The 27,547-nt window shown below is 36.5% G+C and overlaps 1 protein-coding gene across 1 annotated transcript; it reads left to right on the forward strand.

The window, feature by feature from the left end:
- Positions 1–5,309: 5,309 nt before the first annotated feature.
- CCDC152 (coiled-coil domain containing 152) lies at positions 5,310–27,500 on the forward strand. Its single transcript, XM_055325627.1, has 8 exons — positions 5,310–5,396; positions 7,072–7,177; positions 13,778–13,846; positions 18,569–18,633; positions 21,897–21,999; positions 24,235–24,362; positions 26,190–26,273; positions 27,351–27,500. Exons 1-8 carry the CDS (start codon positions 5,310–5,312, stop codon positions 27,498–27,500), a joined length of 792 nt encoding a protein of 263 aa, XP_055181602.1.
- The last annotated feature ends 47 nt before the right edge of the window (positions 27,501–27,547 follow it).

Below are 27,547 nucleotides of genomic sequence, written 5' to 3' on the forward strand. Positions count from 1 at the left end.
CCACTTCTTAAGTCAATATCCTAGATGTTTCTTTCTTTCCTCTTCTTAAGTCAATATCCTAGATGTTTCTTTCTTTGCTCTTATTATAGTTTTTATGTATTGGTTATTTACTTGTTGATTATCTATTTCTCTCTCAAAATTGTAAGCCTTCTGGGGTCAGAGACCATGCCTGATCTGTTTACTCCTATTCTCACAGATCCCAGAACAGGTGTGGTCCCCAACAAGTATTTCTTGATAAATGGTTGAGTCAGGGCTCATGGTCTTAAGAAGGCAATCCTAAGAGATTTATGGTCCAAATTAGGACAGTATCTCACTTCTCTTTCCCTCTCCATAGTGTCTAGACCCTCAGTAGCTGGTACCTTGCAAGTACTTAACAAATATTTTTGAATGAAATAATAAATGAAGCTGTTTGTAACCTAAAAAAAAAAAATCAATGTATCTCTCACATTAAGAACCTTATATGAATAAATCAGTAGCCTTGTTTTTTTTGTTTTTTGTTTTTTTACAATTGGGTAGGTTCACATGTTTATTTTCCAAATCAGGGTTTTTTTAATGGATTCAAACACTACTTTCTTTATATTCCCTTTGGTAGTATGCTACAATAATGTAGTTTATTCCTGTCTTAAGTTTTCTAGGCAGTTTCTGAGCAAATACTCAATGAAGCCCGTTTCTCAATTGGATGATACTTGATCAATAAAACTGTGAATACAACTGTGAAAGACATGCTGTCTTTAAAAATGAAATCAGGAGCTCATATAGTTTCTCATTGACAGGCATATTTTGAACTCCCTAGACTCTGGGGGGGAAAAAAGCTAGTATCTATAAACTGGAAGAGAAGCTTATGACTTATTTTAAACTAGAAAAATCTAAATTTTTCTGACTTATTTCTGGTGTATTGGTTCATTTCTATTCTATGCTAGGCACTATGGAGAAATATATATATTTTTATATATATATATATTATATACATGTGTAAAATATAGAGTTTCTTCCCCCAAGAAGCTAACCAAACAGCAGAAAAGATGGCAATTCAAACAGCCCTAATAAATGCCACAAGAAGGCCAGCATGGTCCAAAGGAGAACTGGAACATAGAGCAAGGAAAGGTAGGTCACAGCTGATTGAAATGAGTGAATGCCTTAAGGAGATGGTAGCATTTTTGGTGGGTCCTAAAATGGGCTTACTTCAAAAACGATTATGATATGAGTTACATGGAACACTTAAATGTGCTAATTGGATAGAACCAGCAAATCAAAAGGCCATTTTCAATATCCCTATGTGTTGTTATTAATGTCAAGGAAAGCTTACTGAGTAGTCAGAAGTTAAAAATTTAACGTGTATATATATATATAAACATATATATGAATAAATAATATACATATTAACAATATATATAGTGTGAAATTAATGAGCTAAAAAACATAAGAAAATTACATTTTAAAAAAAGCATTTTGAAGAGCAATATTTTCTCATAAGACCAGTTTAAAATCCTAAAATGTTAGCTTTGTAATTTAGTTCACTGCTCTTATTTTAAAATTGGGGGGGGGGAAGGAGTGGGGGGGGTGGAGGTTTGGGAAGATGAATCAACCTTCCCAGATTACTAACTGCAGACAGCCGACTCCACCCCACATTTCCTACTTTGATCTAGTTCTCCGGCCACCATGCTAAACTACCTTTCAAATAATTAAAGTATGGATTATCCTATTACAAGTCTACATGTATCTGCTTGCCAAATTTCGGATTTCACAAGAAACGAAATTAATAAAAATACATCTCTCCTCTCCCACTCAAATAAAGTAGATAGGGCAAAGTTGGCAGTGGGTAGTACACTTCCAAGCTGTTATTGGCCAAAATTTTGTGATTGAGCTAATTAATATTTTTGAGCACTTACTTTATGCCAGGAAGTGCTTTCAGCACCTTTTAAAATGCATCCACTCCTTTGATGATCACAGCAGCCCCATGAGGTTAGGCATTATTATTCGTGGCTATTTTACAGATAGGCAAGCAAGTGGAGGCAAGTACACTTACAAACTTGCCCAAGATCACCCAAGTTGGTAAACAAAAGGGTTGGGGGGGGGGGGGCTTGACTCCACGCAGACCCTATGCCCTTAACCATTAAGTGACCAAGATAAAGCTTTGTAGGTGGGAGCCCAGCTCCACTCGGTGGTCCTGGTCCGGCCTGCAGAGCCGGCAGCCTATTCAGGCTTGCGTCTCCGCCACGTGGCACAGTCCCGGGTACCTTCCAAGCCTGCTCCGTAGGTAGGCTTACTCGAATACACATGGCTTATTATTTATTTAATAGGGCTGACTCACTGAGCAAAACTTAAAGCCAGGGGCACCTGGGTGGCTCAGATCTTGAGTGCAGGGTCCTGGGGTCCGGCCTGCCTGGGCCCCCCGCTGGACGGGCAGCCTGCTTCTCCCTCTCCGGCTCGCCCTCTCTCAAATAAACAAAATCTTAAAAACAACCGAAAGCCAATGTGACGTCTTCTTTGCCTGGGGAAATCATCATGGACCCGGCAGCCACCGGGAGTCTGGCGGTCGAGTCCTGTCCTAGAAACCAGAGAACCTCTCGCAGGAGCACCGGAAGTGAGGGGGGCGCGGGCCCGGGAGCGAGGGGACAACAGGAAGTGCAGCACAGGCCCAGGCACAGGTAGGGCCCGGAGACAGGCCGGCCCGCGGGGGTGGGGAGGACTGGCTTCCGGGGAGGGACAGCTTGTGCGGCGGACCGGGCCCGGGAGGAAGCGACGCTCGAGACTGCGGGGACGCTTGGGAGCGGCGGCAAGTACGCTCCGGGCTTCTCGTCGGTGGGTTCGAAGTTCCCACTTTGTCCTTGGAAATTCTTTTCGTCAAGTGTCCTCACAGTCCCCTAGCCCCGGCGGGGTTCTGAGCCAGCCGCCGCCCTCGGGCCCCGCGGTGCACATCCCGCCGAGAGTGGGGCTCCCCTGGCCCCCCGGACGCGGGTGGGCGACGCAGCCTCCCCCCCCCCCGGGCTTGGGACTGAGCGCGAATTCACGGAGGGCGGCGGGGAGGGGCGGGAACGGGGGCCCGCGGGGCGCCGGCGAGCGGGGAGCGGGGAGGGAGCCGGGGAGGCCCAGGTGCTACCCCGCGGAAGAGGGAGGAAGACGGGGCTGGCGCCCACCCAGGCGAAGGCCGGTGCTGGGCCACGAAGGTCACTAGGCCGTCCCTGCTGCTCAGCAAGGAATTGGACCAGCTCCGAATCACCCCCTCGTCTCCGAGGTTCACGGACCAGGAAGGCCACGTCCGCTGCGAGAGAACTTGACCAAGGAAGCTGGAAGGGAAGGAACGGAGGATAAGAAGACACCCAGGAGTGGGCCGGCGGGCTTTGCAGCCTGTGTGACAGACGCCTGCGCAACGGAAAGCCTGCAGCAACAGCCAGTGGAGTATTAGCGAAGGTTTTATGAAGAAAGACCCTCGGAGAGCCTCGTTAGAGGACAGGAGTTGGGAGAAAACCACGCTGAAATGAAAATGAATTCAATTCAAGGGGATCCCCGGGTGGCCCAGCGGTTTAGCGCCGCCTGCTGCCCGGGGTGAGATCCTGGAGTCCCGGGATCGAGTCCCAGGAGTCCCACCTAGGGCTCCCTGCAGGGAGCCTGCTTCTCCCGCTGCCGGTGTCTCTTCCTCTCCCTCTCTCTCTCTCTCTCTCTCTCTCTCTCTCTCTCTCTCTCTCTCTCTCTCTGTGTGTGTCTCATGAAAAAATAAATAAAATCTTTAAAAATAAAAGAATGCTCTGGCTTAATATTATTTTTTTAAAATGAATTCCATTCAAGAGCTGGCATCTGAGACAGAACCATCGTAAAACCCTTTTTACTTAAAATGTTAGGAACTGAAAAGAAAAAAAAAGTCGAGAGGGGAAATTTTGCGCTAACTACTTCAGATTATCCTATAGTTCTGTTAAAGAGTAACAACTTCTCAAGTAGTGATGATTTTTGAATTTTACACGATAGGAATTTTGCTGTATGTATCATGGGATGCAATTAAAGCCATTCACCTGTCTGAAAGATCAAGTTGTGACTTCTTAAGGGATTTTGTAGAGCGTTTTACTTGAATGTGTGATGGAGAATAATAATTCAGTAAACTGAAAAATACAGCTAAAATTCGTTCACTTAAAAACTGCTAATAGTTGTTGATGTCATAGAACATCAAAAAGAGAAAGGAAATGAGATTTCTTTGTGAAATGACAGATGACCAAGCAATGTCTGTTTTGGTGTACCTCATTTTAAAGAAGAATGTGACCCCTGAAATTACTTTAGGAATTGTACTTGCCTTTTTCTTTGGACTAGCTGCCACTACCACTTTCACGCACCAGGCATTGACACTTGATCTTTCCTCAATCTAGGATGCCTAAATTTAAAATTTATATTTTCTTCTTCCAATTTGCTTGTGAAAAGCCTAAAGACAAGTGTCTCATACTTTTAGATTGTGTTAATCCTAATTCTTCTAGACCCTCTCCTAGCCCCAAATATAAAATCTGGTAGTTTTGCGAAAGTCAATTTGTTTGTTCATCCTGACTGGATGAGTTTGCCTCTGGAATTCTGTAGAATTTCTTATGATTGGTTCCATAGGACTGAAACTCATTTTTCATTTCAACAGTTAGCTGGCTATTCCCAAAGGAATTTGGGGGGCAGGAGGACACAATTCAGTCCACAGCAATAAGCACGCTGCCAGGACATCCAGCAAAAAGTTTCTGTGGCATTATAGCTAACATTTTAAACATCTTAAATTGAGAAGACCTGTATTTTAAAGTCACACAATCAGATTTAACAACGCACCAGATTTTAAGTCCAGTTATACTGATGGCATAGAGATGACTTGAACGATGGCATAGTTGTTTGGTTTTTTTTAATTTTATTCATGAGAGACACAGGCAGAGGGAGAAGTGGGCTCCCCTGGGGGGGGGGGCGGCTGACGTGGGAGTCAATCCCAGGATCACACACCCTGAGCTGAAGACAGACTCTCAATCACTGAGCCACCCAGGGATCCCATGATGGCATAGTTTTTTGTGTAACAGGAACAAATAATTTCTACATATGCATATAACATTGCACTAATTTTAGATTTGTTTAGAGAAAACGACTGGGGTGGCATGGAGAGGAATAGGGAAGGCTTAATGCATTTGTCTGCTATTAATAATGAGTATACAGAAATTTTCAGAGTGCAATGGAGCTCAAGTAGGTACTCTATGGGTGGAATACAGAAACTTTAGTATTTGAGTTCTTACCACTATTGTGGTGCTTTAGCTTTTGTTTATTTCATCCATTTCTAACCCTATTTATTCTTCACTAGTTTAGACATGAATCAAAGCAGCGAAGGATGTATGAAAAAGATTAGCAGTGTGAATCTTGACAAACTTATACATGACTTCTCACAGATAGAAAAGGTATGTAAAGATATAAAACAGTTACAGTAAAAAGGAAAAGTGAAACAGCTTTTACCAGTGGAAAGCTGGGAAGAAAGAAAAATGTACCAAAAAATAATCAAGGTAAAAATAATGGAAATCTATTTTGCTAAGCCCTTTTTCATTTTTAAAATCCATATTTGAAATATATTTCATTTTGGATCTTTGTACTACTATATCAAAATGTTTCTGGGACAAGGAAACAGTGGATATACTTTAGGCTGAAGTTAAAAGAAAAATACATCCTTAATGTTCAAAATGTCCATAAACCCAGGAATCTTTTAGTACGAATTGAAATATTCATACTCAATCCTCAACATCTTACCATTATGACTCATATTTTTTTTACTCTGTCCTATTCTGTTCCCTTTTCCTTCTCTTTTTGCCTAAAAACAGACCCATTTGAAGTCTCCCCCCCCCAACTCTGGACAAATTACATGATAGACCAAACCCACAAGTATATATTAGTGTTTTCCCCCCTTGTCTGCCTTGGAGATGAATAGGAATAGCTGTTGAAAAGATGTAGGTGAGTAAATGAAAGATTTGTGGAGTGGGTTTGTGAAGCAAAAATGGTAAGGGAAATAATACCTACCTCTCCTTATCATTCTTCTCCATTCCTTCTTTTCCTCTGTACAGTATAGTATGGCCATAATAAGAAAATTTCATGACGATGGGTATTTTGAGGTAACATTATGAACTTTTTTAAAGCAATGAACTTCAGTTTTCTTAACCAAGTGACTCTTATTAAATAATAGAGAATAGAGAAAGAAATAAGTATTAGTGGTAGGAGAGGAATTGGTGCAAAGTTTTTGGAGATTATTCAGAAATATCTACTTTAAATATTTTAAATAAATATTAATTTTTGTGATGTGATAATGGTATTGTGATTATATTAAACATTTTATCTCCTATCTCTTAGAGATACATGTAGATGGTGATATTTATGGATGAATTAGTATAATGTCAGGGAGTTACTTTGAGATAAATTCAGAAGCAGAATAAGGAAGTGGGTAGAGATAGAGATGATACAATTAATTTTTGAAGCTGTTCAAAAGGCATATGGCAGCTATTATACTATGCAGAAAGATACCAAAAAGATGTGTGAAGAATGCTTATTTATCATTCGTAATAGCAGAAGAATGGAAACGCAAATTCTCAATAGGGAGACTAGTTAAATAAATTACAGTATACCCATAAATGAAACTCAGTGGAGCTCTTAAAAAGAATGAAGTTGTCCTACATGTGCTTATATGACATCATCCCCAAGATAACAGTTCTAAATGGAATATCAAAGGTGCAGAACAGAGTATAATATGATCTTTTCCTATAGTTGATAGTCATAAAATATTTTGGAAATATATATAAGGAATTGTTAACCATAGGACTGAGAGTTGAATAGTTGGAAAGAAGGGGATTCAAGTTAGGTCATATTTTTTATTTTCATAACTATTTATAGGTCTGTTTTGTATTTTTGCCATGTTACTTTTAAAATTAAAATAATTTAGGAAGTTGACTTACATAAAGTACATGCCAGACTTAGTATTAGACTTTTAGGTATTAAATGGTTTATGTTTTCATTAGTCTTCATTTCATTAGATAAAAAAAAATCAAAATAGCAGTGTTACTTTGGTAATGATGTATATTATTTCTTCTACAGAAAATGATAGAAACCAGTGGAAAGAATAATATTCTAGATATGCAGTTGGAAAAAACTAACTATTTGTTAAAAGTAATGCAAACAAAGGAAGTCTCAATTAAAGAAGGTTAGTACTTTTGCTGCCTAAAGTAATACTAATTCTAATGAGAGTGTTTTTTGATACAACAGTGATTAGTATTATACCATACATTTGTAAAATATTTTAAATTCGCGTAGAACTTTCCGGGTTATTATTTCATTTTATCCTTATATAACCCTGGTAGACAGAGAAGACTGGTATTACTAATCTACCTCAGTAATGAAGAAACATAGGATGAAAGAAGTTAATCTGTCTGAGGCCACTAAACTAAGAAATGGCAAATCCAAGGCTCAGTCCAGGCCTTCAAAACCATGGGAAAAAATAGTAGTTGAATTTCTGCCTCATAATTACACCAAAAGAAATTTCAGATGGGTCCTAGTCTGAAGCTCTCCCCTCTCTTCTGAGATAGCCAGGCCATGTGTGCCTCTCATCTCCCAGCAGCCATACTGGCCTCACTTGTGGTCTATTCTTCTTTGCCCACCTGCTGGCCTGCTGGGAGCCTGAGAGCCTGGGGTCTTTGCAGGGTAAGTGCTGCTCTTTGAGGATGTCGCATTGCTTTGAGGCACAGTGGTCTGGAACTACACACAGACAAATGAGCTTCAGCTGTACCTCCAGCCCCAGGACCCGGTAGTGCTTGGCTTTCCCATGTAACCAGTTCAGGGCATCTGGATGGAGTCAAGAAAACCTGAATTCCCTCAGGTTCACCATGAAGTTCCTGGTGTGCCCTGACAGTGTGACTGTGCCTGACATTGAAACCCTGCTGTCCTGGGCCCAGCTGTACCTTGGATGCCCCTCGTACTCCTGCTGCTTGGGAGGTCACAGTGCTATATCCTCTTGCGGAGGGGGGTGGTTTCCGTGATGGAGTTTTCTCTTAAATTTGCATGGAGGAAAGCCTGATGTTTAGGAATGTTCCCCAGGATGGGCACTGACTCTGTTCATCCCAGCCACCCTTTTTCCCAGACCAACACTCCTCACTAATCAGTGCCCTGTGTCAGGAGAGGGGGAAAATCCAAACATATACAGATATTTCCTTGCTATGTCAATTCAGAGGACCAAAAAACAATAGGGGCAGTAGCAAAAAGAACCCAGATCTTGGTTTCTTATACTATTTTACAATAAAAGGAACCAGGGCTCCTTAGAGAAATGGCTGATTCTAGGACTAGGGCAGGAAATATATTGAGATGAGCCTGAAGCATCTTGTAGTACCACAAAGCAGGAAAATGCTCAAAAAGATAAAACACTCTACAATGATGGGGATATGTCAAAGGGATACTAGAGCGAACTGAAAGGGTTCTCTATGGCCAAAGCTAGAACAATTTGATCAACAAACTAAATAGTAATATTGGGTTGTAACCCAAAGTATATAATAAATATCTGTGAGCCCATACTGATAAGGATAAATAAATAAGTAAATGAGAAAATACCTCTTTTCTGCAGAATTCCAAATAACTTATGTAAATGGTTTTCCCTCAAGGAGGTAAATCATAACGCCCCACTCATGAAGAGTGGGTTGTGTATAGTGATTTCCTTCACTGTGTGAAATATACAAAGTGAAAAATGGGGTGGTGGAGAATAACTATACAGTGGAGAAACCTGACATGTGTCACTAAAGGCAAGCAATCGAGGTCAACTTGATGTCATGTTGATAGTATGTACCTTTGATATGATATGATGCACATCATACTTCATTTCTGTGATCTTCCTCCCAAAAACCTATTGCCCTGTCTAATTATGAGGTAAGCAAAAGACAAATCCCCATAAAGGGACATTCTACAAAATACCTGACCAGCACTCTGCAAAACTGTCAAGGTCATCAAAAACAAGAAAACTCTGAGAAACTATCACAGCCAAGAGGACCCTAAGAAGACAAAATGAGTAAATGTGATGTGGTATTTGTGAATGAGATCCTGGAATAGAAAAGGAACATAACATAAAAAAAAAAAACTAAGGAAATCTGAATAAAGCATAAATTTTAATTAATAATGTATCAACACGTTCATCAATTGTAACAAACATACCATACTAATATTAGATGTTAATAGGGTAAACTGGGTGTAGGATATTTGGCAGTTATCTGTAATACCTTCCTGATTGTTCTATACATCTAAAACTATAGTTTATAATAAAGGTGAAAAAATGAAACCACAGAAAAAAATAGAAGATAATATGGGTTTTTGTGGATTTTTTTTGTGTTTGTTTTTTAGTACAGATAAGGCCTTCCCAAATGTGACATTCATCAATAGGAACCTGATTAAATTAATTATGACATATTTATTTAATGAAATACTAAGGAGCTGATAAAAAGAATAAAGTAGCTCCATGTGATATAGAATAATCTCCAAGATAGAGTAAATGAAAATAACAATGTTCACAACAGTATGCTATCATTTTTATAAAAATATCTTTGCATACATAGAACATCTTCTCCCTCATACATTTGTATATCTCTGGAAAGATAAACAGCATCAGCATCCTGGTAATAGTGTTTGCTTTGGGGGAAGGGAAACTGGTCTAGGGGCAGAGATTGGAGAGATAATCATTTTTCACTATTTTATTGTGTTTAATGTGTATTTATTATTTGAGAAAAATAATTAAATGCTTTTTAAAAATCGAGTTTTACTTATTCTCAATCTAATGGCCTTTTTACTGTATAATACACAGCAGAAGTAAAAGAACTAATGGGAATGACAGTTTATAGAGTCAAGTATGTACTAATTCATTTAGAGAGGAAGAACGAACTACATATATGATTGGATTTGCTCAACAATAAAGAACAAGACCATGATATTGTATTGGCTACATTTGATATAAGATAAAGAATTTCTGTGTCAGTTCAAGATGATAATAATATTAGTATTGAGGGCCAAGCGCTAAAAAAAAGCCTTTTCATGCATAATTGTATTCAACATTTCCAAGTGCTTTGTGAAATAGATGTCAATACTCAAATTGCTAGTTAATGGTAGAGCCTAAATTTGAGCTCAAAATAATCATTTATTTACTCAATTATACAATATAAGAAGTAGCTTAATATTCTGAACTAACTTTTAAGATTTGGAAAGGATAGTATTCATTGTAAAGTCCAATAGAAATGGCGTGGGTAAAGATTTACACAGAGAATTAAAAACCTTATTCTAAAATAATGAGCAGTATCCTATCGTATGAACGATTTTTTATTGAACCAGTTTCTTTTGGGGGAAAAAGAAAGTGTTGAGAGAGCCACCTTGTGTTCATATTTTGAAAATATGCATTTTTCAAAAATTCTGTATACTTTCAGTTTCAGGGCTCTGTTTTCAATTTGCTGATTATAGTTGATTCTTGAACAACACAGGTTTGAACTCCATGACACTTAAATGCGCGTGTTTTTTCATAAATACAGTGCAATACTGTAAAGGTATTTTCTCTTCCTTGTGATTTTCCTAATAACATTTTCTTTTCTCCAGCTTACTTTATTATAAGAATATAGGCTATAATACATAACACAAAATATGTGTTAATGGACTTTGTTATTAGGAAGGTTCTGGCCAATAGTAGGCTTAGTATTAGTAGTTAAGTTTCTGAACTTTATTTTTGTCTTAAACTAAACTTTACATCCAATGTGGGGCTCAAACATATGACCCTGAGAGCAAGAGTCACATGCTCTACAAACTGAGGCAGCCAGGTACCCCAGTAGTTAAGTTTTTGAAGAGTCAAAAGTTACACGCAGATTTTTGACTGCTCAGGAGTTAGCATCTCTAGCCCCCATGTTACTCATGGGGCAACTATACTGAGATAGCTTCAGCTACCATATTTCACAAATTGCTGGATTTATTCCTCTAAAAGGCACAAAGAGAAGAGATGGTAGAGTCTATGCCTCCTTAATTTTTTTAAAGATACTAAGTACTCCCTATACACATGGTGGGGTTCACACTTAACAACCCAAGATCAAGAGTCACATGCTCCACTGACTGAGCCAGCCAGGCATCCCCTTACTTTTCTAATTGTAGCAGCTAACATAGTAATATGTGAAGTAGGCAATGTCAAATATAAGTTAACCATCATTCTATTATTGGGGAATACCGAAAAAGAATAAAAATGGAGGGTGGTGAGATTTTTGAGTGGGTGGTGGGGATGGTAGAGGAGATACACAGTGGAGAGAAAAACCACAATAGTAGAATTTTGTATCTGCATAAAGCTTTTAACTTCTACAAAATACTTTCATTAGTTGAAGAAAGTATGTGGAGACTCAGTGCAGGACCTCTAACTGAAGGCAAAGTTTTGCATTCTCCCCTCACAGTATTGGTTCTTTCCTTTAGTCAATAAATAAAAATATTTCTGAACACCTATGAAACAGTCACCATATTAAGTATAAGAAATATCAAAATTAATAAGATATGATCTTTACTTGAAAGAGTTCATCATCTAGTGGGAGAAGCCACAAATAACTAAAATGAAATGTGAGAAATGGAAAGAAGAGATATATACAAGTTGTTGAGAGGAGAGAAATAAAAACAATGTTGAATATTTGTGAATAAATTTAGAAAGTATTGTGTTCTCTCATTCATTTGGGGAATATAAAAAATAGTGAAAGGGAATAAAGGGGAAAGGAGAGAAAATATCAGTGAGGATGACAACATGAGAGACTCCTAACTCTGGGAAACAAACAAGGGACAGTGGAAGGGGAGGTGGGTGGGGGTTGGAGTGACTGGGTGACGGGCACTGAGGGGGGCACTTGATGGGATGAGCACTGGGTGATATGCTATGTGTTGGCAAATTGAGCTCCAATTTTATTTTTTTTTGAGCTCCAATTAAAAAAAAGTATTGTTTTCTCGTTTGCTTGTCAGAACAGCCTTATTATATATGAAAACAGTCTTACATGTGAGGAAGGATAGGTATTACCCATACTTTTATTTTGCAGATGAAGAATATAAAGCTCAAATAGGTTAAGTTACTTGTCCATTGTGTCATAGCTAGAGAGTGAAAAAGAGGAAACTTTATTCTAGTCCCTCAGACTCCAAGTTTCATGGTTTCATCAAAATATCATATAATTAATTCCTGAGAAAGTATTGAATAGCAGATTAACAGTAGTATTTGAAATGAGAAAAACCTATGTTCGAGTCCATACCTTCCATTTACTAAATCCGGAATCCCGGGCAAGTGACCAAACCCCTGTGGATGACTGCACCCTTTGTAAAATCAGGTTAATAATACCAACTTCTCAGCAACCCTTTGAATACTAATTGGGGTAATGTTTATAATGCACTTAGTATAGTGCCTGGCAGAGTAAATGTTCAATAAATGGTATTATTATTATACATAGATAAGTTTTTATTATTTGATACAAATATGGTATTTAATATTTAACCATCAAAACAGATGTTCAATTAGAATGAAAGCCAGTCAATATGTCATACTAGTGCATCCTGGCTAAATATCCATCTTGGGCCTTTAAAACTGAAAGAAAGAGAAGAACAAGGCTCCATATTACTAGCTATTAAGCCAAGCACATAAAGGTGAAGTTGTCCTAATAAAAAAAAAAAAAAAGAAAAAGAAAAAAGGTGAAATTGTCCTTAAATTTTACAAGTTTTAATATTTTAAAATTGTTATTCTTTTGTGACATTTTCATCACTATATATTTACCTAGTATAATTGTAAGCTTAAACTAGTGCAACCTGTGCTTCCTAACCTTCTAGTAAAAATGCAACAGCAATAACCATCATCAAGAGTCTTTCTCTAATACTGTTCCTACCCTCTCTCCAGGGCCTCCAACCTACTCATATTACTCTAAAGGAGTGCTCCTTAGCTGGTCTTCTTTGTGGTAATAAAGTAGTTAAATCATAGACTTTATTGCTGGACTGCTAAGGCTCCAATTGTAGCTCTACCACTTATTAGTTATAAATGTGATCTTGGGCAATTTACTAAATTTCTGTGTGTCAGTTTCCAAATATATAAAATGAAGCAAACACTAGAACCTACATAATAGGGTTAGGAGGGATAAATTATTCAATATTTTCAAAGCACTTAGAATACAAATATATGTTATTTTCAGACCAGAGCTTTTCCACTTACCCCTTCTTGCTTCAGTTTACTAGAATATTACCTGTCTGTCAATCAATGACTTGGCTAATGTTTATGGAATGCCACTACTCTAAATATTAGGGAGAAATGGTGAACAAACAGAAAATAGCCCCTGATATCCTGGAGCTTACAGCCAAGTGGACTGCTTGGATTACAGAAATTTCCATCTGTGTTGCTACCGACCAAAGGTTTAGCTACTACTAGTTATAACCAACAATATATTGAAAGCTAATATTCACATATCAGGGGATAAATGCTTGGAATGCAGGCACCCAGGCATGTCCAAGTGTGCTTTCCATCTAGGGAAACTATTGCTAAACCATGTGGAGCGGGAGATCCCTCCTATGCTGAATTTATTGTGCATAGAAAACTCATGACCAAATCCCAGAATGCATTTGATTTCAAGGGTAATTAAAAAGTACTTATTACATTATTTACTCTGAGATAGGTGGTTGTTTTATTAAGCTCTCATAATTGTTAATTAAGTATTTTATTTAAGTCTTTCAACTTTGAGAGAATAGTTCCAAAATGAAAACAAATAATTTTTGAATAAATATGTCTTTCATACTTTAGAATGTGCTACTCTTCATAGTATGATAAAAGGGCTACAACAGACCATTGAATCTCAACATAATTTGAGAGGTAAGTTAGAAAAAAATCTTTAAAATTATGTAATATCTGAGTATCTTTAAAAATAGTTTTTACATCATTAACAGTGTCTTTTTAAATCTGGTCTTGTTAAATTCATCAGCTAACACCAGGACTCCTCACTACCAAATCCTACTTTCCTAAATTATTATGAAGTAAGAAATACCACTGAACAGAACAATTCAGTCATATTCTGACAGGGACATCAGAGAATGTTTTATAATAGGCCATAATTCTCTTTATTATTTCAAAAGTTTAGAAATATATTTATTCTTGGGAGTACTCTTGGTCTTTAATGTCCTTCTGTTCAGTTTTGAAGGGTAGTACTTCAAAAGTACTACTAGTAGTTACATGATGAATAAATACACTATTCAAACTGCAGTGATAGTTTAATTTTTTATCATAAACTGAGGCTATGTTTGTGTAAATGAAGCCAACACCTTCAGCTTACCTTATTTTTGCTAGTCATGCTAACCCATATGTGCCTATTCATTGACAAAATGGACAAAGCAACCAAGTGTTTTGTCCTGTTCTGACTTAGCTACAGTGCACTGTTTATGGGATTTTCCTCTACTATATTGGAGATTAGATGAAATTGCCTTCAAAGTCCCTCCCAACATAAAACATCAAATAAGAATGTTTCATTTTAGCCCTCTATTTCTATCATTAAGAAAGTACTTTACAGGGATCCCTGGGTGGCGCAGCGGTTTAGCACCTGCCTTTGGCCCAGGGCGCGATCCTGGAGACCCGGGATCGAATCCCACATCGGGCTCCCGTTGCATGGAGCCTGCTTCTCCCTCTGCCTGTGTCTCTGCCTCTCTCTCTCTCTGTGACTATCATAAATAAATAAAAAAAATAAATAAAAAATAGTTTTTAAAAAAAAAAAAAAGAAAGTACTTTACAAGTGTAGGTGAAACATAATAATGATCTTACATACCATTTATTTACTTTGGCATGATATTCCTTGTTGTCTTTGTAATATTCTCATTGAAATCTATCTTTAAGAATTACTATTAGTTCTTACTCCCCCTCCCATTGCCTTACCCTAAGATATTTCTTCAAGTGTTGATGAAACAAATATAAAAATATATTAAAAGACTTCACATTTACATTGTCAAACAGTATCTGCATACAGAACAGAAAGGATTCTTTTTACCAACAATACACCACTAAAAGCTGTTCTAGAGATCAAGAAGGGTAATAGATAGAGAATACCATCTCCAATGCCATTTATTTATTTAGGCTTAGTCCTGTAGACTTCTGACCCTTATGTCCCATAGATTTTTCACTTTTCTTGGCTCTAGCAGTCTGTTCATTGTTTTCAGCCTTTGAATGCCATCACACACCTGGTTTGAGCTTTCATTTTGCCATCTCAATGCTGATGGTTCAGAACAACTTTTCCCTTCTCTGTGACTAAATATACCTAACTGCACTTAAAAATTTGTGAATGTTCATTATCCTTACAATCCTCTTATTCTAGGAGTCAAATGGTATTTAACTTAGTTCTTCCCAAGATTTTGTTCAAATAAAACATAGGCCAGATATTAAAGTTATTTTGAAGTCCCAGGAAGTTAATGTTAAAATATTCATTACTGAATTATAGTTATTTTTTGTAAAAAAGATGACCAGTGGTCAAGGATACAATCTTTTCACAGATATAATATCCAGTCTTTGAAGTAATGTGTGTTTGGAGTTTAAAGCATGGATATAGGTCCTTAGAAATAGAGTATGATTCATCACAACATATCAAAATGATAGGGATTTCTCCTATCTTATATTACTGTATATTATATGCTAGTTTAGGAGAACCCCAGTAATTCATTGTATGACAGATAGTTTCATTCTTCCATCTAACTTATGGTTAGTTACTACCAGGGCAAAGAAAACAAGATTCAGAGATTTTTGTTCATGGAAAGAGAATTCAGTAATTTAATTTAGGAATTCAAACACATGGGCAGGATGTCATGGAGAAGAGAAACATGAAATCAGCTGTAAACACAAAGCACCTCTAAAATAAGTAGAATTCAAGCTTATTTTTGCCAGTTATCTCTAGATAATTTCTTACAATTTAATATTGCTTTTTTTTTCCTGTCTGAACTAAACCTGAATTACTTGAATTTATTTAGACCTTTATACTCTATCAGGGTAAGTTTTCAAAAAGACATTATTATGTATAGTATAACTTTACTATACAGAATCAATCATAGTAAGCAAAATGATTAATCAAAATTGATCACTCACTATAATGTTTTTAAAAAGATACTAGCTATAAAAGAATTATCTGAGAAAGGAAGCTAATCGATGATTAGTTTACTCCTAAAGAAAAAATTATTGCTCAAATTGAAAGTAGTTTGAAAATTTTAAAAATATATGACACAAAAAATATTTCAATTTATTGGAAAAAGAATGGCATGTTAACATACGGTACTGGCACGACTAGCTTTCCATCTAGGAGAAAAGAAAGTTGGACTCTTTCCCACTGCATTAGAAATAAATTCCAGATGGATAAGACTTCAATGTAAAAAAAGAACAATAAAAACTTAACATTCAGGATAGAACACTAGCTGTATCCAGGATTCAACCTAGAGTTGTGAGGTATCTTTTTAACCAATATGGAAACCTCAGATACTATATAAAGAAATAAAGACTTAAATGACTTTCTTAACAACAACACAACAAAAGTACAAACAACAGGAACACCTGGGTGGTGCAGTAAGCCTCTGACTCAGTTTCAGTTCAGGGCATGATCTCAGAGTCTGGAGATCGAGCCCTCCACTAGGCTCAGTGCTCAGAGTAAAGTAGACTTGAGTTTCTCTCTCCTTCTCCCTCTCCCCTTCCTTCCTGCATGCACATGCACTCCCTCTCTCTCTCTAAAATAACTCTCTAAAATAAATAAATAAATCCTTTTAAAAAGTACAAACAACAGTAAAACAATTTTGCATGTTATTTTGTCACACAAAAGTAAAAAAACAAGTAATTCATTTGAAAAAGTGTTTTCAAATACCAATGTAGGTTTTTAAAAAATTCTATTTAAATTCAATTTAGGTCACATATACTGTGTTATTAGTATACATTGGTAGGTTTATATACTACCACAAAGTGGGATTTATCTCAAGTATGCAAGACTGGTTCAACATTCAAAAATCCATTAATTTAAAAAAAATCCATTAATTTAATCCAGAGCACCAACAGACTGAAAAGATGATCTTATTAATAGATGCAGAAAAACTATTTAACAAGATCCAACACCCGTTCATGATTTAAAAAAAAAAAAACTCAGTAAACTAGGAATAGAGGGCATGTACTCAACTTAATTTAAAAAAAAAATCTATAAAAGCCTACAGCTAATACCATACTTAGTGGTGAGAAATTAGAGGCTTCCCACTAAGATCAGAAATAAGGCAAAATAGCCTCTCTTACCATTCCTTTTCAATATTGAACTAGAAGTTCTAGTTAATGCAATAAGACAAGAAAAGGAAATAAAAGGTATACAGATTGGAGAGGAAGAAACAAAACTGTCTTTGTTCATAGATGACATCATCTATGTAGACAATCCCAATATTTGGGGGAAAAAAAGAAAAACCTGGAACTAATAACCAATTACAGCAAGGTTGCAGTATACAAAGTCCATATACAAAAATTAATTGCTTTCCAATATACAGCAATGAAATTTGAAGTTAAAACACAATGCTATATACATTGACAGCCCCAAAATGAAATATTTAGATATACATATAACAAAATATGTATACCATCTATATAAGGAAAACAAAAAAAAATCTGATGAAGTAAATCAAAAAAGAATTAAATAAATGGAGAAATAGTCTATGTTCATGGATAGGAAGACTCAATATTGTCAAGATGTCAGTTCTTCCCAACTTGATCTATAAATTTAGTATGATCCCAATCAAAATTCTGGCAAGTTATTTTATGGATATTGACAACTGATTCTAAATTCAGAACTAGAAATATTGTTATCCCGGTCTAGTGTCTGATTCAGCCTTGTCACTTGTCCCAGTTAGTCACTGAACTCAAGCCCTGGACTCTATTTCACAATGGTTTTGAATTACAATCTGGGTGCACCATGCTACTCCTGGCCTAATTTTAGCTCTGAGCACCTTTTATGTCTGTCTTACATACAGATCCTAGCTTTGTTTTGAATCCTCATCACACCTATATCAGAATGGGCTCTTTCCTGGTCTAAGTATATCTGCTTTTCCTTAAAATGCCTAGAAGTTAACAAGAATGAGTACAAAAACTTGTCAAGCACCGCTCCTTCTTCATTATCCTGAGTGAGGAGATGATTTTTGGTTATACACAAAAAGATACCAACTATGGTAGGTCTGAAACAATAGAGCAAATTAAAGTTGCAAAACATTAATACATTTCATTCATTTTGTTTCTTATTTAAGTTTTACATGAAAAGACATTAAGTGAATTTAACTATGCTCTCAATAATGTTGCTATAGGATACAACCTTCCTCCATTTTTAGCTTAGATATCTAGCTTAAAATATCATTTATCTTCTCTTCTGGCAGTGGTTTTATTTCCCTTACCCATTCTGTAATACCAATTAGACTAATCCTCAAATATGGATCAATCTAACCATACACCTGCTTTATTTATAATGTTACAGTTACTGAAGGCTATTGGTAAAAAGTCATATTAATTTAAAAATGCTACGTACTAGGATGCCATCTGGTGATTTTTACACAGGTGAAAATGAACAACTAAAAAGAAATGCTGATCTTATGAAAGAAAAGTTAAAATCTCATGAACAGGTGAGTTTATGTATTTTTATAATCAATGAAATTCCTGTAGAGCATTTGTCTTCTCAAATTAGAAAACAAGGGGAGTTGTTCTCATTTAGAAAGACAGCCAAAATTTGGAGAGGAAATAGATATGTATATATGTGTGCCAGGATTTTTAAAGAAATAAGAGTTTGAAGGATTCTGGTCTCTTTGCGGACTATAACACACTAATATATCACTTACATTACTTTTTCTTTCCACAAAAAAGAAATGCAACTCTTTTGTTACATGTTTTTAAATTACATTAATAGAATTTTTACTGTAGTGTATACCCTATTTTTTTCAAGGATTTTATTTTTACTAATCTCTACACCCAGTGTGGGGCTCAAATCCACAACACCCAGATCAAGAATCAGCATGCTCCACTGACTGAGCCAGCCAGGCACCCCTAGAGTATATTCTATTAATTAACACTTTTAAACTTTTTATTATAGAATAAATAAATCTTTAATCATTCAAACTTGAGTAATCCATTGCAATTTATCACATCATCCAAATGAAGGGAGATTTTTATGTGTATCACCAGTTATTTTATCTCCCAAAGGCTAGCATACCCTCTGTTACTTTTTCTTTTCTTCTGTAGAAATGGCATATGGCAGCAATTATAAAACAGATAACACAATGCCTAGAACATAAAAAGTACTGAGTAAATATCAGTTCCCCCTGCCCTTTGTGAGGCATATTATGATCATTTTTTTCATCTCCCAAGAGCCAATATGTCAAACTCTGACAGACCTAAGATTTCTAAAACTCAAATTGGATCTGTATCAGACTGAGAACTCCAGCTTGAAGGATCATTTCCAAATTCAACATGCTCCCTCACTTGAGATGATTTAAATATCTATGGAATATATCCCACCCTTTATTTTTCCTTTCCTTTATGCCTTTTTTTTTTCTTTCCCATTCTTTTCATATTTGCCTTTAAAGCTCAACTATATACGTAAAAGGGTATATATATTCTGGGGCAGAAAGAGAAGTGGGAGAAATTTTTGCCTTTCTCTTCTAAAATATTAAGCCATAGAATGTTGCTTTGCCTAGAGTACTATAGTTTTCAAAGTGGTGGAAATTAAAGAGAAAACACTATAATCCAAGATTCAGAAGTTCTTAATTAGCAGCTGTTCAAAGCAAGCTAAAAATAACCTCAATCCAATGAGAAGTCTCTGATACAAAATGTCCAGGCACATCTAAAACATATGGAGAACTGTTCTCTAGGAAAAAACTCAAGAGGTACTAAATGGCCTTATTTTTAAGTCTGGAAAGAGGTTTTGTAACTTGTATATAGAAGATCCTTAAGTTTTATAAAAACAAAAACACAACCAGGGGGCTACCCCTTGAAATTTTTAGTTCCCAGAAGGAAAATGAAAAGAAAGCAACCAAGGATAATTTGTTGCAACTTGGTCCCCTTAGAAAGAATCAGATTCCTCAGAACTAACACAAGCTAAAGTTAGGGGAAGAACCTAGTGAGGTATAGCTGGGCCTGAGCCCATACATTAAAATAACCTTTATGCCTGGAGGCTAGAGTGAAAATCCTGTCTTTCCAAATTAATGGAAGCTTTCCATTTCAGTGGTGGCATCTTCTGGCAGCAAAATCAATGAGGAATGAAAACATAGATTTATCTCTTGGGTTTCTCAGAGCAGCAAATGCTTAGTGCATCTAGTTGAGTTGGGAGTAATTTATGAAAGCCACTCTGTAGCTGCCCACCTAGAAATCTAGATACATGCATGTGAAAAATGGCAATTTATGAGATTCACCCCTATATTCATCTACCAAGCTTAAATCAAAGCCAATGATTAGATAGGTTTGCCTATTCCTACAAGTTGCCAGGCAGGATGAGTAGCACAAGTAGGTATCCGCACTATATCCCCTTGAACTTCTATCATCTCGGCAAATATACCTCTATTTTTAGTTATAGATATCTAACCTGCTCAATACCCCCTGAATACCTGTTGAAAGCTGGGAACAGGGATGCCTGGGTGGCTTTGTGGTTGAGCATCTCCCTTCAGCTCAAGGCGTCATCCCGTGGACTTGGGATTCAGGCCCACATCGGGCTCCCTGTGGGAAGCCTGCTTCTCCCTTTGCCTATATCTCTGCCTCTCTCTCTCTGTGTGTGTCTCTCATGAATAAATAAATAAAATATTTAATAAGGAAAGAAAGAGAAGATAGGAAGGAAGGAAAGAAAGCCATGAACACTTTCTGAGAAAAAGTGCTCAATGGTACACATGCATATACCTGTGTCTAACTTCCATACAATTTCAGAAAGTTAATGGATCTTTAAAAACTCACTTACTGGGTCTAGGCTAGGAGATTTTACTTAAATAATTCTTATTGGCATCTTATTCATTCAACAAATATTATCCAGAGATATACACTAGGAGTTGGAGATACAATGGGGAGTAAAAACAAAGTCCCTGCTTTTATGATGTTTACTTTAGAAGCTTTTTTTGAACCTCTTGCCTTCATTAATGTACCTTTATTAGTGTCCTACTTTACTTATATTCTTTCTTCTTTCCTTTTTCCTACCTACATCTTAGGCTGTGAGTGGTTTCTTTATGTAGAAACATCCCTCTGGAAAAATTGTAAATTTTATCTTTGGGGGCTTTCACTTCCCAACACATCTCTGAATGCCTCTCTCCCCATTAGTGCAATAATCACTTCTGTGCTTCAGCAATCTAAGAAGCCAGTCTCAGGCACCTGTTGAGAACTTCTCAACTCCCAAATTCATCCTTCTCTAGCCTCCTCCTCATAAAGCTAACCCTTACCATGGATAGTGTTTAACCTCCTTCTGGGAATTAGGAATGTATATATAATTTTCAGAAACAGAACTTAAGGCCACATTCACAGGATTCATCCTATGTTAGGTTCAGGTTGCCAGTTACCAAAAAGAACCTTCTATTGGCTCTAAAGTATAGCATTGGCTTTAGTGGACATATTTTAATGCTATCATGGCATTTATTCATACAATTAACAAAATATTTTGAGCATCTATGATAAATAGTGATGACGAGTATTTAGGAAGCAAAGATAGGACATTGTCTCTAGATGGTTTCTATCTCCTTGGACCGGAAATTGGTCCTTCTTAAAGCTGATTATTCAAGCAATTGACAATATCTTTCCCCTCTAAATATGATTACATATTAAAAATTAACATAAACTTTGAGAATTTCACCTTTCTAATTAATGGAAAGTTGTATACATATTTAATTGAGGAATGAATATATATTTTAATCTTTAGGAATATCAGAATAATATTGCCAAACTTTTGAGTGAAATGAAAATCAAAGAGGAGGGACATAAGATAGAAATAAGGAAACTTCATCAGGACATGCAGGAGAAAAGTAAGTTTTTTGTTTTTAGCTTACTGAATATTAAGACATAATTAAATGATTTAAATGTATGTATGGACTTCTTTCAGTAATTGCCAATATTCTTGAAAGAACATTGCCTTGATACATTTTTTGAAAGATTTTATTTATTTATGTAAGAGAGAGCAAAAGAGCACATTCATGAGGAGCGGCAGAGGGAGAGGGAGAAGCAAGCTGCCCACTGAGCAGGGAGACTGATGTGGGGGCTCAATACCAGGACCCTGGAATCATGACCTGAAGCTGAAGGCAGGCACTTAACAGACTGAGCCATTCCAGTGTCCCTGCCTTGATACATTTTAATTTAATTTTGTACCTTTCTATATGTTTATTCAATATAAATTACAACATTTCTAAACTAGATTTATGGTTTTTGCACTTAACATTACTTAATATGAAGCAGTTAATGTCCTTACAAGATTACAGTGAAATGTATAATTAATAACTTTGATATTTATATACCCTGCATATGGAATATTATTTCAGTAATGAAATTTCCTTCTCTCACTAAAGCAGGTTTTATGAACTTATTTTGAATTAACTGTTTCATGAAAATAATGAAAACTTTTCATAGTATGGCTCATACTTCTACATCTATAAACTTCTAGGAGAAAGCATAGAAGATAATCTTTGTGAACCTGAGTTAGCCACAACTTCCTAGAAAGAATTAAAAAACACAAACAATAAAGGAAAAAATTCTAAACTGAATTTTATCAAAGTGACTAACTTCTGTCTTTCTTTCTTTTTTTTTTTTTTAACTTCTGTCTTTCAATATGGTTAGGTACTAGGCCCTGATCCTATAGACTCAATATGGCTCAAATTCATTGGGAAAATGGAAAAAAGAGTCTCAGCAGAGAGAAAATAAAAGCCAAGACATATAGAGGGGGAGACATAGGACATTCTAGGGAATAATAGTCCATTTCCTACCTTTTCTTTGCTCCCACGGAAAGGTTAGCAAGAGAAGCCTAAAACCGTGGCTAGGGCTGGATTCTTTGATCCCTTGAATTGTAAGATAAAAAATGGGAAGTGATTAAAAGTTCTTGAGAAGGTGATGGCCGTACTTTGAGGTGTGATTTAGGAAGACTAATCTGGCAACAGCATGTAGGGTGTAGGGACTTGTGATTGAGAGCCTGGACACAGTCCAAGTGAGGAAAAACCAGGCTTGAAACTAAATAAGTAGTAGATTGGTTCTGGATGGAGAACCTTTGTTAGTGGAGCTAATCAATAATTGATTTTCTTTTCTTCCTAAAGTCAGAAATTTCCTTGAGGCTCCCATCCTGGATGATATGGTGTGATTAATAGGAATAGGAAAGTTGAGAGAAGAGGAAATTTGATGAAGCATAGACATGTGGTGTGACTATGACAGAGGCCTAATCATGTAGAATAGAGTTTAGCAAGGGTTTCATGTAGCTCTAAAATCATCCAGTAATTTGGAGCCCTCTGTACCTAGGAATCCAGGCTTTGTGTCTCTCTCTAACCTCTCTAACCACTAAGTCTCCTATTTATTCTCTCTCATATATGTGTGTACGTGTGTGTGTGTATATATATATATATATATATATATATATATATATATAACTGATGTTTAAGAATACAGGTCAGTTTATTTGTTCAAAAGTACTTCATGGGACACCTGGGTGGCTCAGTGGTTGGGCATCTGCCTTTGGCTCAGGGCATGATCACCTCGTCTGGGATGGAGTCCTGCACTGGGCTCCCTGCATAGAACCTGCTTCTCCCTCTACCTATGTCTCTGCCTCACTCTCTCTCTCTCTCTCTGTCTCTCATGAATAAATAATTTTTTTTAGAAAAGCACTACATGGGGGTGCCTTGGTGGCTCAGTTAGTTAATCGTCTGCCTTTGGCTCAGGTCATGATCCCAGGGTCCTGGGATGGAGCTCTGCATTGGGATCCCTGCTCAGCAAGAAGCCTCCTTCTCCCTCCCCTCCACCCCAGCCCCTCTCCCCAGCTTGTACTCTCTCTCTAATAAATAAATAAAATATTTTTTAAAAAGCATTTCATGGGTAATCTTTATGTCTCAAGCATTTTGCATGGGCTTGTCAAAAATACATAAAAGCTACCCTGCATACAAATGGTTTCTAAAAGATATGTTTTTATTAATAAAATTTATCTTATAGATTATTTAAAATGCTAAGAAATACAAGCTTATAAGCTTTTTGAAATGTTAAGATGAGTTAATTTTATTTTTGTTCAGTTGAGTCAAATGAAGAAAAACATAAAGAACTGCTAGAGAAAAAGGAGCTGGAAATTTCAGAGTTAAATACAAAGTTAAGAACTCAAGAAAAGGAAAAACAAAGTGAAATAATCAAATTACAATTAGAGGTAAGTGCACAAGCCTGCTAAATTTGAAGATGCATCTCTTAGTCGAGACTGGACTTTGGGTTTTTTTCATCACAGTGAGATAAATTTCAAGAGTAGACCCAACTCACACACACACACACAGCCTCACTCTCCATCACAAGCAGTTCTCAAACATCAGATAATGGTAGCTACCCTGCCTTTCAGCACTTGGCCCGAAGGTAGGACTCTTCAGTTGTTCAAAGGGTCCTGGTTTCCACAGAGGGTACTGTTTCCTCTGAGACTGGAGATTTGTAACTCAAGATTTCCCCACACTTTGCAGCTGAGTCTATGTAAGCTTCATAGGACTACCATTCCAGCAGTGGAGAGAATGTTTCTAGTTCTTAACATTTTTCTCTCCTCAGCAGAAACTGTGGTACCACAGTAAATCAATTAGAAATTCCTTCAGCTTTTAAAAATTGGTAAGTGGCTCCCTCATAAACGTATAGAAAATACTTATACGGGCACACAAACCAGTTTTTTTTTTATGTTAAAGGAACTTCAAATAGTGCATATCAAAGGCTACAGTTCCAGTTCTAGGCTCCAAAGCCTTTTCAGGAGGTTGTTTAACCTATGTCAGAATCTCAAAGACATAGATGTTTTGACAATATATTTGTTCTTTAAAATTTTTTTTCTTGCTTCTAGTCATCTCCACTTCCATCATTCTTCCATTGCTCTTTCCCACTTTACCTTATGTAGTCAGAATTCACCAGCTTCATTAAGATAACTTCCTATTCATGTTCATGAAAGTTTGGTATCTCTTGGTGAGGTACGATGGTGAAATCTGTAGAATCTTTGAGCAAAAGGGGACTGATGTTGACTTGAGAGGCATTTTGCTGCTGCTACCATCTCTGGTCAAGTATGCCCACAACCCACAGAGAGGATGGGCTGAATAGCCCACTGAGATACAATAGGCTATGTTTCAAGATCTACCATCAACTTCCTATCCATTTACTGAAAATGTGCATTTTGTTTGATATCTGTACTCTGTCACTGGAGCCCAAGTCTATTGTTATACTGATACATAGAATGCTCTTCATTGTTCATCTTCATTGTAGATATCCATTTCCCTCCGTAAACCAGAACACAATCCAATCTCAGTTTGTGTTTAGACCACAGAGAGACTACACTGAACTCAGCCTGTAGGGAAGAATTATAATGGAAGATTTTGAAGAAAAAAAAATATATATATACATATATACATATATACATATATATATATATATATGACCTGTAAGAATGACCTATGAGAATTTTTAAACCTGATTCAGTTTAATGTCAAACCAGTAAGAGTTCAAACTAAATCAACAAAATGGTATCCAAATTCTACTACTTAGCCTCAAGGGTTTTACAGAAGGGTATATGAGTTCTTATCCTATGACTGTTGACTACACTATGTTTTCTTTTTATAAAAGGACATTCATGGTAACATGAAAATATTTTTATCCATCTTTAAGTTAACTAGATTCCCAATCCTGCTTATCTAGATTCTCTACCTAATGTCTTAACAAAAATATTATGCTGACTCTATCCCAGAATCTAACGTACTTCCCAGGCATTTGGTACTTTTAAAAAACTCTCCAGGTAATTTTAACATGCAGCAAAATTACTCTTGATTGAGTGTTCTTTGCTCTTTCTTAAAAACTGTTTCTTAAAGAAAGACTTCTGTATCTTATGTTATACAGAGAATATACTTAAATTATAGGTGTGTTAAAAAATATAATGGATTATGCTTAGAGCTATAGAAATAATTGTTTCTATATTGTCCAGCTAGAATGTTCTCAATTAACTTTCTTTTTAAACTTGATTCAGTTTGATGCCAAACTAGCAAGAGTTCAAACTAAATCAAAACCATATCCAGATTCTACTATTTTGCCACAGAGTATCTACAGAAGGGTATGTGAGATTTTCTTCCTTAGCTATTGCTTAAGAAAATAATCTTTTTAATGTGTTTCTATAAAAGCTATCTAGTATTTACTATTAATGTACTTAACAGTTTTTCTTAAAATATATCACACAATCAGAAAGGTACTGAGTTTTGAATAATCTTTAAAGGTCACTTTCAATTTGAGGTGCCTGGGTGGCTCAGTTAAGCATCGAACTCTTGATTTCAGCTCAGGTCATGATCTCAGTGTCATGAGATTGAACCCTCCATCCAGCTATGCGCTCAGCATGGAATCTGCTTGAGAGATTCTCTCTCTCTCTCCCTCTCCCTTTCCCTCTCCTTCCCCCTGCCCCTCCCAACTGCATGCAGGTAGAAGCATGCTCCCTCCCTCTCTCTCTCTCTACCTTTCTTTCTGTGTGTGTGTGTGTGTGTGTGTAACATAAATAAATAAAATCTTTAAAATTCACTTTCAATTTAAAATTATAAATCTTAGCAGTAAATTAAAACGTTAGAGAAGTTCTTTGACTCTGGACCATCTAAGGAATTCTATAATATAGTCTGAACTCAAGTTGACCTACTATTCTGAAGTTATTTAGGCACTCAGATAATAGATTTTTGTTCAGCTCCTCCTTTATGGTTTATAACTTTCAGCTATATAGAGAGGAGGGAATAAATCAGAAGAAATGGTACTAATATATATTTTGATATCCTTATTCCAGTTCTACTCCATAAGCCTCCTAAAAATAAAATTATAAACCTTTCAAAATAAGCTTTTATTTATTTTTTAAAGATTTTATTTATTTATTCACGAGAATACACAGAGAGGAGAGAGAGAGAGGCAGAGACACAGGCAGAGGGAGAGCAGGGTCCATGCACGGAGCCTGACGTGCTACCGGACCCTGGGTCTCCAGGATCACACCCCTAGCCGAAGGCGACGCTAAACCACTGAGCTACCCGGGCTGCCCCTAAACTGTCTTTTAAAATATCTACTTAAACCAGAAATGCAGTTTTTATTTTTGTTTAATTGTGTCTTGTATTCAATCTTACTATTTCTGAATAGCAATAACAAATTTATTTGTTTTATTTAGAAGCTTCAACATCTTCAAGAAGAAAAAAACAAAGAGATTGCAGTTCTTCGTAATACCATTCACGATTTAGAGCAACGCCTCTCTCTTGACAAAGATTCTCAGCTTAAACCTATTGGCAAAGGTTCTTACCTTAAGCGTAGACGGTTTTGATTAGGGCAGTAAATTCATTAGTTGCTACTCAATTTCTCTAAAAGCAG

This window comes from Nyctereutes procyonoides, unplaced genomic scaffold (assembly GCF_905146905.1).
Source record: "Nyctereutes procyonoides isolate TBG_1078 unplaced genomic scaffold, NYPRO_anot_genome, whole genome shotgun sequence".
Classification (NCBI taxonomy): domain Eukaryota; kingdom Metazoa; phylum Chordata; class Mammalia; order Carnivora; family Canidae; genus Nyctereutes; species Nyctereutes procyonoides.

Bases quoted from the DNA above. Each gene is read 5' to 3' on its own strand.
- CCDC152 (XM_055325627.1), top strand. From the start codon at position 5,310: ATGAATCAAAGCAGCGAAGGATGTATGAAAAAGATTAGCAGTGTGAAT. The intron at 5,397-7,071 runs GTATGTAAAGAT...TTTCTTCTACAG, and splicing joins ACTTCTCACAGATAGAAAAG to AAAATGATAGAAACCAGTGG. The intron at 26,274-27,350 runs GTATGTGAGATT...TGTTTTATTTAG, and splicing joins CACAGAGTATCTACAGAAGG to AAGCTTCAACATCTTCAAGA.